This window comes from Clinocottus analis, unplaced genomic scaffold, assembly GCF_023055335.1.
Source record: "Clinocottus analis isolate CAN_PGR_092001 unplaced genomic scaffold, fCliAna1.0.p SCAF_16, whole genome shotgun sequence".
Classification (NCBI taxonomy): Eukaryota; Metazoa; Chordata; class Actinopteri; order Perciformes; family Cottidae; genus Clinocottus; species Clinocottus analis.
Window position 1 is genome coordinate 11,369,187 of NW_027175887.1, and position 13,113 is coordinate 11,382,299.

The 13,113-nt window shown below is 43.8% G+C and overlaps 1 protein-coding gene across 1 annotated transcript in view; it reads right to left on the bottom strand.

Annotated features, from left to right (window-relative positions):
• fam20ca (FAM20C golgi associated secretory pathway kinase a) overlaps nucleotides 1–12,904 on the bottom strand; it is a 33,155-nt gene extending 20,251 nt beyond the window's left edge. Inside the window, exons 1-3 of the mRNA XM_068579477.1 lie at nucleotides 11,428–12,904; nucleotides 10,495–10,679; nucleotides 7,463–7,541 (exon numbers count right to left, since the gene is read on the bottom strand). Of these exons, the coding sequence (XP_068435578.1) occupies nucleotides 7,463–7,541; nucleotides 10,495–10,679; nucleotides 11,428–11,978 (815 nt within the window). The 5' untranslated portion in view covers nucleotides 11,979–12,904. The remainder of the gene's footprint in view (nucleotides 1–7,462; nucleotides 7,542–10,494; nucleotides 10,680–11,427) is intronic.
• Between the last annotated feature and the right edge of the window lie 209 nt (nucleotides 12,905–13,113).

Sequence of the window (13,113 nt, forward strand, 5' to 3'; positions counted from 1 at the left end):
GAATACTTCACCGAGCTTTATTAAAACGTCTTCACGAATGCAAATGCTCAACTGATGCAAGTGTCTGCGCTGATGGCGAAACAGATGTGACAAACCAGCTGGTTACACGACTGTTAAAGCATCGGACTAATTAACTGGCTCATCTCACAGCTCACAAGAACGCATCACAGCGCCCACGCACTTACTACACTGGACACAAACACACACACACACACACACACACAGTCACAGACATGCATGGTTAACCAAATATAAACACTTCAAGTTCAAACACATGCAAACAACCCACATCGTTTCAGAAGAAACGTCAGTGTGGAGCTGAGAGAGAGCGAGAATTTCATTACTTGGGGTCGTTAACGTGGAACAAGTCTGAAACAGAACAAGTCGAATAAATCAGAAGGGAGAAGAAACACAGTGCGAGAGTGCAGACGTGGTCGAAAGCCGCACTGAGACGATGGACGGTGCGACAGTATCGCTCTTTGCGAGAGTGAAGGAAGGTGGCGAGAGGTCAGGACGGGGATGAAAGGGGAGCACGGAAGGGGGAAAGAGAAGCGAGATGAGCAGTCCTCAGCCACATCAGAGCCGCTTAAAAAAACAAATTAATCTTAAAGACCTGCAGAGGGAGTTGTGAGTGCCCAAAGCCTAAAGAAGAGCCTTTGGGTCCGGCCCTCTGCGGCTGCCTGGATGAGAGTACAAAGCTGCATGAGAAACAGATGTTGTGAACGCCTGACACCGCGAAACTCTCACTCTCTGTGTGTGTGTGTGTGTGTGTGTGTGTGTGTGTGTGTGTGTGTGTGTGTGTGTGTGTGTGTGTGTGTGTGAGAAATATAAACAATAAAATGCAAGGGAGGGAAGCAGCAGAAAATATCTGACAGCAGACATTATTTACCAGAAGGCGAAAGTTATTTTGGAAAAGAGCAAAATAAAAACTGCTTTTACTGCAGCAAAGAACTGTTATTCAAAGTAAATACCAGTCTGGTAAAGGTAAAACAGATAACTATGGATACGCTCAGGGAAATATTGTGGATATCTTGAAAAATCTGGTCAAGGTATGTTTCCGGTGAGGCGAGACATTTGGTTTTAAGTTTAGGACATTTTGTGGTTAGGGCTTAAAAGGCAAATGTTACTGCAAGTTTGTGATGTATGCAAACTCCATTCATTTCCATCCACCACACCCTGACCCACAGTATGAAGCAGACACTACTTCCTGTACTTCACACAATATGGATGTAATTCCACACTTTTATACAAATTAAGACGATTTAGTCTGAATTTAATCAAGACCGATAGAAAAGTCCTCCATTTCTTCAGTCAGCTGTCAAACAAAAATAATGAGGCTTTTGCTCTGACTGTGCACTAATTGCATTTTCAATGTAACCTTTTGAAATAAATAAATGAACTGCAAAAACAAATAACAACAGCAGTTTTATAACATCAACATGATTCAGATCCACAACATCACCATGAGAAAGTAAAGACTAACCCCAACACAGATGTCAACATACTCAAACTGTTTCGTTACAGTTTTGTTGGGAAGTGTTGTACAACACGCTGAGGCAACTGCTTCTCTGTCTACATCTGTCAGACAGTGCAGACTGAAGATTTTCCTGATGCTTTTTTTCTCTTTTGTTTTTCTATTTAGCCAACAGCACGACACGTTAGAAATAAATACATCCTTGTGATAGCTGAATGGTCTCGTGTGCTCGTGTGACTCAATGCTGACAGGCCGTGAGGACCATTTGATGCCATAACTATTGACAACCTGAGGAGTCTCTCGTTGCTGTGGTTCGTTCAACCAGAAGAGGCGACAGCTACGGTTTACGCAACCTCGGCACGTGAAAAGATAGTTTTGCTGTCAACTATGCTGTTTATTATATGCAAGATTGAGGTCAGAGAATTTCATCATGGTCTACAAGGCGAGGATGTTAAAGTGAAAAGATTTCACGTTTCATCACATTTGAAGTGTCTTTATTTGCTTCAAGGCTCTTTGACTCGTCGGGGTGGAAATCATTAGGGAAGTGTTAAATGGTGAGCGGTCAGGACTGAATGAGCTAGTTTTCTATTGTGAGTGCAGGCAAAGTGTGGGCCTGCGGTCATCACCTTCTGTGTAATATACCCACAGTTTTGAATGAGCGGTTACAGCTGCGACTTGGCTCACTGCTCGCCCAATTTTCCCCTACCAGCCTCGGGTGATGGAGGGTGCATGAACTTCTTAATCCCCACAGCTAACCTCTCTTTGCAGCATGTGTGCAACATGTAAATGTATGTGTTGATCTGTGTGTGTGTGTGTGTGTGAGAGCCGCAGCTGTGGGAGCAGCTGTCTATAGTAACATGTTTCATTGCTTCATTGGTGCACACCCCCTAAGATGAGCTCAGAGTGCACCTCTCAAAAGTGTGTCTAACTTATGAGAGCCTGCGGTATTGTTAAGGCCCTTGTGGGTGCTCTTCAGGGAAACATTGCCGTACAAGTGACTACCAAAGAAGAGGAATAATGTTGTCTTAAAAGTCTAAGATAAAAATAAAAGATGTTAAGACATGAGGATGATGATGAATTCAGAGGGGGATTTTGTGTGTATGGGCAATGCATACTGCGTATCCATAGATATACATGCATATTTAAATTTACATTAAAGTGCATGCATAATGATGTAATCAGGCCATATTCATCCTTGAAATGAGATGCCCACGTGATATCTTTGGTTCAGGATGAATCTTTTGAACCTCCATGTGATGGCTTTTCCCATAATGTGAGACTATTTTCCTAACTTTGGAACGGGACCTGGGGTACTGTTGAGTGCTGGAAAGATCTCTTTTTAGGAACTCCTAAACCTGACCACCACTTCCTGTATGGAGGAGGGCTGGATACTACATCCATATAGGTTGCAGGGGGCACCAGGGGTTGATTCAATGTTTACTGAGATGCTGAAGGCTCTGGGCATCTTTGGGCTGTGTTGGCTGACATGCCTCTTCAGTTTTGCATGGAGGTTGGGATCAATGCCTGTGGAGTGGAAGACCTGGGGGGTGAGTCCATTCATTTTTTACAAAGGGAGATCAGGGAATGTGCTCCAATTATCTTGGTTTCATACTGCTCAGACTCTGGAAAGAAAGTTTATTCCAGAGTGCTGGAAAGGAGGATCCAACTAATTGTTGAAACTCAGATCCAGGAAAAGTAATGTGAATAGAGGGATCATGTGTCTACATGTGTTTTATAGACAATCTTATCAGTTTTGTGGGGGGTTCTGTAGGAATACAGTGCATTGGGATCATTGCTACGAGCCATTGGGCCCTTTTTTTTAAACTAAAGTGAGAGCTGTGTCCGTTTACATGACACAAACCAGATATGTTTCCAGTGGCTTTTGGCCTCTGCCAGGGTGGTCTCTCGTCAACGATTGTGGTCGAGGTTGTCATGGACAGGATTTTCAAGGCACAGCCAATGGGGACGTTTAAAACGTGACCTTCAACACTGGAGAGTAAGTACCTCCAAGTCTGAGACCATGGTTGTCTTCTAAAAAATGGTGGATTGTACCCTATGGGTTAGGAGTGAGTCAATGCCACAAGCCAGGGAGTTTAAGTATCTCAGGGTCTTGTTCGGTGTGGCATTAACAGGACTGCAGGCATTGTGCTGAAGCGGGAGCTGAGCCCATCTATGTTCCGTTCTCACCTACGGTCATTAGCTTTGGGTCTTGACCGATGCAAACGTTTGAAATGAGCTTCCTTCGTAGGGTTGTTGGGCTCAGCCTTACAGGTAGAGTGAGGTTTTCAAACATCCGGAGGGAACTCAGAGTAGAGCTGAAATAATTTTAAAGCAGCAGGTGAACTCTCCAGTATCAAGCTTACCATGAAAACCACAAGCCATCAAAAACACTTTATGAACAGCTCTGTTTCCTCTCGCGCTTTACACAAATGCAGGCAAACCATTATTAAAATCATCAATCTTTCATGATAAAATCAACAACAGGAGCAAGGAGAGACTACCTCCAGAGAACACTAGATGGCTTCAGCCCTCATATAATTCCCATCAACAGCAAGGATCCATGGAGGAATGTCAGTCATAACCCAACTGGGGCACAGCAGATATGATAAGGCACTCAAATGAACTTTTGGTTATGAAACAGCCTGCAGATGATAAAAACGTTACAGCCTCTTGGGTGTTGCAGCTAAGAATCCATCCCCACTGGCTTTACCAGCGCTAGAGCTTGTCATAGCTGATCTCATTCATGCAGATGAGCATGTCTCATGATTTCCCACAAGGACAGCCATGTGTGTCATATATATATATATATATATATATATATATATATATATATATATATATATATATATATATATATATATATGTTCTAGCACATGTATTTACATGCAACGAACCCTGTGCGTTGATATAACCGCTCTTGGCACGACTGGGGCATGCACACAACAAACAGGGACGATCAAAGTTATTTTTGCGATTCCTGCAATGCATACACCATTTGAAACTGTGAGACTATCAACAAAATCAAATGGAGGAGAAGGCGGGGGGGGGGGGGGGGGACAAGCTTGTCAAACAACATGTGATGGAGGAAAGTATTCTTTCTTTGCATATCTGCAGCTTACACTTCCGCCTTCAATCCCTCAACCCTCTATCTGACAAATCCAATTAGCATGACATGAACATTGTGGTTCTGTATACGCACCACAACCAGGATCCTGGCAGGGGATGGGTAGGATCGGGCACCAGGGACCTGAGCCATACAGACACAGGGGTCTGGCAATGGAGGGTCTCCGCTCAGCCTGTAACCTGCCTCCAGCTGGAAGACCCAGTTCCTTCACAGGTTGGCAGTGTTAACTGCTCCCCATGCCCTCTGGTCTATCTCTGCCTGTCATCTGTCTTCCAACACCAGCCCTCTCTCTTTTCACATGCCACTTCATTCCTCTCCATCCCTATTCACAGCCATCTGATAGCCCCATCTTTCGTTCACATAGAATTTGCATTCATATTTGTTGGCTGGATATTATCTCATGGTGACCTGACTACAATTCATTGAATTTGTAGTCAAGGCATTACTGCAAAGACATGCAGTTTTGCATGAATTTACCCCTGAAAAAGGATTTACAATACCCGCATCGAAGGAACTACATTTGTACTTGTGTGATTGTCCGATACAAATTATTTGGAGAATCAGAAACATTCAGCTGGCACCAATATCACAGGATACACTTATTTCTTAGGTCGTCATGACCTAAATTACTTTACCAAATTGCAGTTTGAAAAACTAAACAAGCATCGTCTAGCCGACTGTGGGCACACACTTTAAATCACCAAACACGATCAGAGAGCTTGTCAGACAAATAAAACCGAGCAACAAACTTTTTTCCCAGAGCTGCACAGAGAAAACATCGTGTGGAGGAGTCTGGCAAGCTGTCAGCTTCTGCAGTCTCCTGGTCCATGCCAGTGTAGAGATTTGCATTCAGCTCAAAGGAGGCCTGAAACATCAAAGCCTCTTTGAAGCACCACTTGATGCTGCACAATAGGACAGGTGAAGAAAAAACAATGCAACACAGCAAGGCTCTGAACTACTGTACCCAGAATGCACAGCAGATCCTAAAATAAAAGTGGGACAATGCCAGGATAGAAACAACACAACTTAATGATGTGCTTTAACAAAAGAAGAACAAAGATTATATTTCGACACTATTTCTCGCAGATGTTTTTTTTTCTATTTCCGCACAAAGGACTTTTGTAAAATATCTGTAAACATTGGAGACAGATGATTGTGACAATTAAAGCAAGAAGTTTGAATAAAATATGACAGGATAAATAAAGAGCTGCGGGATTCTGTTGCATGTAATTCAGAAACTGACATGTAATTACCATGAAAATAGTTTCCTGACAGCAACGGAGAAAGATAAGTTAAGATAAGTTTGACTTATATCTAGTGTAAGAAACGAGCACTTCATTTGCAAGAGGTGTTATGTATCCAATACCTGCTAAGCAACATCAAATACATTTTTTATTAAACACAAACAATTAAACAATTTACTCTTCTTGATTCTCATAACTCTGAACTTGAGGCTTCAATCTTTCAATCTGCTAAATGTAAATTGAAAAGTGTGGCAACATGGCAACAACTGATACTATGAATACTGGATGATACCGAGGGCATCGGCTCATGTGACCACGCCCCACAGCGCTCTCCTTCTTTAACCTATCCTGACATCACAGGACTCATGCATGGGCCCATGGCTCGTCCAAGCAAACATCTATTCAAATCAAAATACACACTGTGCACACGCTATGCACACATACACCCTACAGTAGATGCTCAGCTCGCCATCATTTGGTCTATACATTCTCTGCAGCCAAGTTTGTAATAATGCCTCATGCTATAAAGATTCAGCTGCTTATTGACTATGACATGAAATGCCAAAGTTAGGACACGAAAAAAATGACTCCAAACGGTCACTGCTGCTGTGTATGTGTACATATAACGAGAGCTATAAAGTTGCACTACATTCCCGTAAAGAGGAGCTGAATAAGGGATACGGACACCAAATATTAAGTGCATAAACTGTGAAAAATGTTGCAGCCTCTCCATAAATCAGGCCCTGACAGGTAAAAGATATAATGTTTCATCATTCATTTCCAAGCTGCTGTTGGCCTAACAGGCCTGAACTTCTTATCCTCCCACTAGTGTGGCTTTGGCTGGCATGGTAATGGACTTGGTTCACTTGAAATAAAGAATCCCGACAGAGTATACCTGCGCATGTTGTCAAGATGTGACACTTTGAGCTCTCACAAATATTAATCACCAGTTCTGCAAGAAAAACTCATACAGGCACCCCCTCTGTCTGTCTCCTTGTCCCTCTCCCAGGATCGTACACTCTCCACTGAGGCTCTCATGTAGAAACCCATTATGCGTTTCATAGCAATCACATCGGGCTCCTGCGCAATTACTTCCAGTTGGCCTGGACGCTGTTTATTTGCGTCGGCATGGGAATTCATCGGGCAAAACTCAGACAGCTGAGAAGGAGGGTATTTCTTTTTCATGTGCCGAGCGCCTTTGCTAGCATATATGCCTCCCCAAAGATGTCTTGACGATGGCTCGACGCTCATTTTAATTAACACATAAGCCTGTTGATGTTAATTAAAAAGCAGACCAAAAAAAAGATCACACAGAGGGGAGAGCTGTATATCCGAACGCACCGAAACATGCAGCGGCAGTGCTTGGCACTTATTCAGAGGAGATTTCATGTAGCCCTCTTGAAACGTATGCATTACAAGTGGGCGCATCAAACCGAGTGTATCAAACAGATTTTTGATCTGTTTGTTAGTTATTTTAGGGGGGAAATGCAGATTTGATCAAATCTGAGAGGTGCTTTTAAAGCAGAGAAACTGTTTTCAGATGGGAACTACCCAGCTCTGCGATACCCAGATGGTTTGGTGGTGAGTAATGTGTAAATGTAGTCTATCTGTTTTACTTACTTCATGGGCTTGAACAGAGCTTGTCCATAGTTCTGGAAAGTCATGATCAACTTCAGCTGGGTGCCTCCTGATTTCATGGCTGAGAGAAAAACAATTGAGATGTTAGATGAGTATTTTAATCAAACACACACACACACACACATACCCAAACACACTGAAATACACTTCCACATATGCACAGCTGTTTCATTATTTGCCAATTTGGAGGATGCAATTTTGCATGACTACATAATAGAGCTATCACATCTGCTGACCAATTTGCCAGACATTGTACAATCAAAGTGGCAGTTGGGAGGTGGGTGTGACTGAGAGGCAGAAGTGGCGTGAAAAGCATCTGCTGACAACTCCAGCTAGTTCTGAGTTTGATGAAACTGGAGATGGACAATTTCAGATGGAGTGTAATAGCGACTCTGTCTTTAGAACAACAAGTCTCGCTTGGCCAGAAAACGCACAGTAATCGAGGGAAAGAAGTACCGTCATTTTTGGCACATTAAGTACAACAATTCAGCAGCGTACTGCTAATGTGTAGAAAAATCCTCTTGTTTGAGAACTTGGCTTAATCTTCATTTCCTGAATCAAATAAAACATGAACTCTGTGTTTCCATCCATGTGTGCACATAACAGACCAGCTCATGACCAGATGTGTGTCTGTACACAGATGTGTGTGTGTGTGTGTGTGTGTGTAGGTGTGGGTGTGCATATTAAATGCTTGTGCAGGTTAGACTCTCCATGACCATTTCTCCTCTTACTTCCACCAAACTGATCTCCAGGAGCAAAACATGAGCCTGAGCACATGTCTCTGACTATCAGTCATGTCCACAGTTTCTCCCAGAGGCTAATGGAGCCTTAGCTTCTTGCCTGCCTCGCACTCAAACAAAGGCACCGCCAGGCCTGTCCAAATGCCTTGTGTTTCCGTCATAATGGACAGGCTTTCGGGGGATTTGCCCATTTATTACAGCGCATTAACTTGAGCACATTACACAACACAGCGCTTCTGCCTAACCCCAATATCAACATAAGCCCCATGTAGTGGACCAACTTACTGGATGGCTTGCTGGCTGAGTAGCTGGCTGCACTCTACCCACTAAACAGAACTGCCTTTTGTGATTATTGACTCTCTTGGTGTTTCTCTCATATCGTTTATTTCCTTTTTCCGCTCCCTTGTTTGTATATGTCATCCCTTTATTCCTATTGTCTCTGCTATGCTCTGTCTGTCTCACTTTGTTTCACTCACGGCTGGCAAGCCTCCCCATTTACTGTGACTCATTTTCCAAAGCTACCGTATTTTACATCCACTAATGCACAAAGTCAAACCCACGTAACCTGGGTTGAACGCCTCCTGTTCACAACAGAGGATGGATATTAAACAAAGATTGGAATTAAAGCCAAAGAATGGACCAAGACCATTATGCTGACGCATGTGCCCGATTTGCTGCAGCCAGGTCAAAAGGATAGAGACCCGGAGTAATCTTTAAACTTAGTACAGCTATACAACAAACCTAAACCTTTGAGAGATTGCAAACAACTGGACGATGTTTTAATACTGTGACTTTGAACCCATAAGCCACAATCCTTGAGGAGATGACCTCAATTCTCTACTCTGTGCTGGACGTTTATAAAATTTTGTTTCTAATTGGAAACTACAAAAGTTAATCCCCTGTAAAAAAAAAAAAAAAAAAAAAAAACCCTGGCAGCGCTCGGCTGATTGTTTCTCCGGAGTGAATCTGCGCTGACATGCGATCAAACGTGACTTGAACAACAGCAAACTTCAACAAGAGATTCTTTTGATTCTCCTAAAGGCCATCTGTCTTGGTATCTGTGTGAGGATGTATGGGCCTCTGTTGATCTAACCATCCATCTCTTGCTCTGTTTCTCCAAGCATCCACAAACCGATCGATGTAGTCTCTTCGAAACCTTCATGTTCTCCGGTCTTTCAGAAAGCCCCGGGCCGCGCCCACCACCAACACATCGCCCTCCCATCCCATGGTAATAAATCCACCCTGCTCTCACCTGTGCCACCTCACGGCACTGTGCGTATGATTTATGAGTCCAGCTGGAGGCTGAACAAAAGGCCGCAGAGGGACAGACACAGAGGTGGGAGGCACTATTGCGGGGAAAATGCTGAACAGAGAAACTTCTCTGTTTTCTACTTTTAGTGAGACAGATACGAGGCGCGGGTGTGCTTAAATTATGGAGCACAAAAGCTGTAATTCGTACTTTCAGGCACACACACTGCACTAGGTTTTCATTTCAGAAGACAGACGTGTGTTTTTATAGGTGTGTCTGGGCACAGATTGATGGTTTATTTTATTATAAACAGAGGCGACCAACGCCACACAAACTATTACGTTTGGGCTGAGATGTGTAGCATGAATGATGAATGATTGTGAGCTGCCAAAGGGACTCATAACAAAGAGATAGTGGAGACAGCGTCAATAAGAAATACAATGACGCTGATGCACAAAGAGATAGAGAAGACAACGCGCCCCAGTGGAGGATATTTTTGTGTTCACTGTCCAGTTTTTATGAAGCTGTGATCGCAAAGATGATAACGTGTTCACACTGAGATCTCTTTCACGAAGATTTGTTCAAGATGGTATCAGCATAATGAGAAGTTAAAAAAAAACTACAACAAAGTAACGACAGCATTCACTTGTAGCAGACCTGTCTCTTGCAAACAAAACAGACACTGATCAAACATTTTTCCAAAAATACTTATTGGCATCTTTGCACTTTGCACATATTTTGTTTTATTTACAGAACAGAATTGATGCGCAAGTTCACCCCATGTTGCATCGAATTTGAATTTAAATCTGATGTAAAATCAGTGATGGTTATATAAAAATGAAAGCAATGTTTCCACGTTCAGACTAATGTTCTCTCCATTTTTCCTGCCAATACGTTTGCCAGAAGATGTTCCGTAGTGATGTTTTTCAGGCATGTGTGATGCTTCTTCTCTACCCATCTGGCCTTTAATTTAGTAACCCAGCCCATGTTCTCATTCAAAGTTTACAGTTTGGTGACTAACTCACCCACGCTGGTGATCCTCTGTGTGACCAGGTCCTTCAGGAGGGCTTCCAGCGCCAGACTGTGTCTGGAGTACAACTCGTAGCGGTTGATGCCGATGTGAAAGCGTAACCAGTTGGGGTAGGACTCTGCGGTCACCTCTCCCGTTGGAGAGAACTCCTCCTCCTCTTCGTTCCCCTCCTCGTTGTGCCTGGAAAACAGGGAGAGGAGAGGAGGTTTAACAAGAAGCTGTGGTGCAAGCAGATTCATTCCTTTGAGATTATTTTTAGCCTTTGTTATTGATGGTTACAGTATTTGTTGCAGTCCTAATATAGACTAACTGTATCAGACTAATGCATGCTGAAGGTAGTCTTTTGGCACAGAGCATTTCAATGCTCATCTGGATGTGTATACTGTTATGAGGTTAACGTGCAGCCTAAATTACAGGTATATAGAACACCCAGCATGATTGTAACTTATAAATTGCACGAGAAGGTAAAATGGCATGATAATAGGTGGGTGGAGGCAGCAGATGCATCCATGGACTATTCTCATGAAGGCAGAGAAAACGGGCGCGTGTATGGACCATTTTGATGGTTGATTTAATGACAATTAAACAGACAAACAGACATGCAGATATAAGTGCATGGGCAAGTGTCTCATGATGTGCATGCCTGCATGGACAAGAGATAACTGAAACGCTACTTTGACGAAAAATGTAAAAAAATCCCTTTGGGTATTAATATAGTACATATCTATCTATCTATCTAACTGAATTCAACTACTACAATGTAAATATCACATTACTTGTGTTTCTTTCCGGAGCAAACATGTAATATCACCTACTTCTGGTGCCCTTCCTTCTTCCATCCCACTCCTATCAACAGCCAAATAGGTTAACGCATCTGTTCAGCTCCCACTTGTAACCCTCTAAGTTTGAAACATTTCCATCAGCCTACCATGCTTGGTTCCCGGTTGCTCTGGGGTAAAACTTCATGTCAGTGTTGACGTTGAACAAAGTGTCATCGTTTGTGAGGGGAGGAAGGTCAACCTTGTAGAAAGGATGCTCAAACAGAGCCGACAGGCGGGATGCACCGTGGGCAGGCACTGTCCGACCCCCGCTCGCGCCTCCTATGAGCGGCTTGCGGTCCTCCGCCTTCCCCGCTGACGGTCGCGTCCGCCTGAAGGACTCCGCTCTGTCCCCGGCTGCCGTGATCTTTTCCAGGGAATGCGATGTGAGGTTGGAGCTCGGCTCGTTGCTGAAATCCTGCAGGATCCTCAGCGTGTGCTTGTTAGGCCAGCCCGCTTCGGCCGCGGACATGGCGCGTTGCTTCCCCCAGCCCTGCGACTCCTCGCCCGGGTGCTGAGCGCACTGACAGCCGCCGTCTCCGCCGTCCGCTCCCGCCGCCCGCTTTTCTAGTTTTGGTAACAAGTCTATCATGATGTGCATGGTGCACGCGACCAAAAACACCATGACTATCAACACTCTGAATTTACGAAACAATATCATCTTGATAATTCGGGGTGTGTTTTTTTTCTTTCTTTTTCTTTACGCAGAGTCAGGCGAATAAGATCTAAGCGCAGCGCACCTCACAGCGACGACATTGATGTCCAAGACTGTGATGCGATGACAAAGGCTGAAGATGTACTGTGATCATTGCACACATGATGCGTGCCACCTTAAGAACTATATCATGTGCTCAGTCTTATTTTAATACATATATACTGTATATGTATATCTTTTCTTTTTTTCTTTCTTTTTTTTTTTTTTTTACAATTGTCCAAATTGTTCCTTCCCAGACAGGTGGACTGACCGACACATTGTGAGCTCTGGACACTTCACTGGCAGCGGCTCAAGAAGTGCTCTCCATTCATTGCCTTGTTGAACAGGATGTCGTGTCAGGAGGACGGACCCCGCAATGAATCGTTCAGAAAAGGTGAAGAATAGCAGGAAGAAGGAAGGAGGTCTTGTTAAAAGCACCGATATTCTTCCTCAAAGCTGCTTCCTTGTGTCGCTGCCAGCGCGGAGTGAGATGTCAATTGTGTCATGACTGAACAAAAAGTAACAGAAGAGATTGGTGTAGTCCACAGCCTTCCTTGTATTCATGATGAATTGATAATTAAAGAAGGAAGTGTAAATTCCATTAAAAAAAACAACAACAAAAAAAAAAACAGCTGATCCGCTGAGATGCGTGGTTGCTGTCCCGCTCCCGCTGTAAGCAAAGCCTCGTTGAAGTCAAATCAGAGACTGGCTGGCAGGTGTAGGGATCCGGGTTGTCATTTGTCCCCCTCACCCCCACCCCCCCACCATTCACATCGCCTTGTCTTCCTTCCAAGTGTTCATCCACGGTGGGTGTGTTAAATATTATGATCGGAGCCCTCTGAGCTCAGCCTCGGTTGCGTCACGAGGAAGAGGTTGGCTGCGTCTGCACATACAAGTACTGTAGGACTAGTGACATGAAAGGCGAGCTTCGGGGAGAAAGATATGTGGACTGAGAGCCTTTGTGGCTGCAGCTCCACTGCACGCAGCCAGAGGGCGTTGGCACAACCTGCAACACTCCGCTGGCTTTGTTCTGTGATATATGATCTGAAGAACAATGTGTATGTATACTACACGCAAAGTGCTCAATAAACTTCAGTGTTTT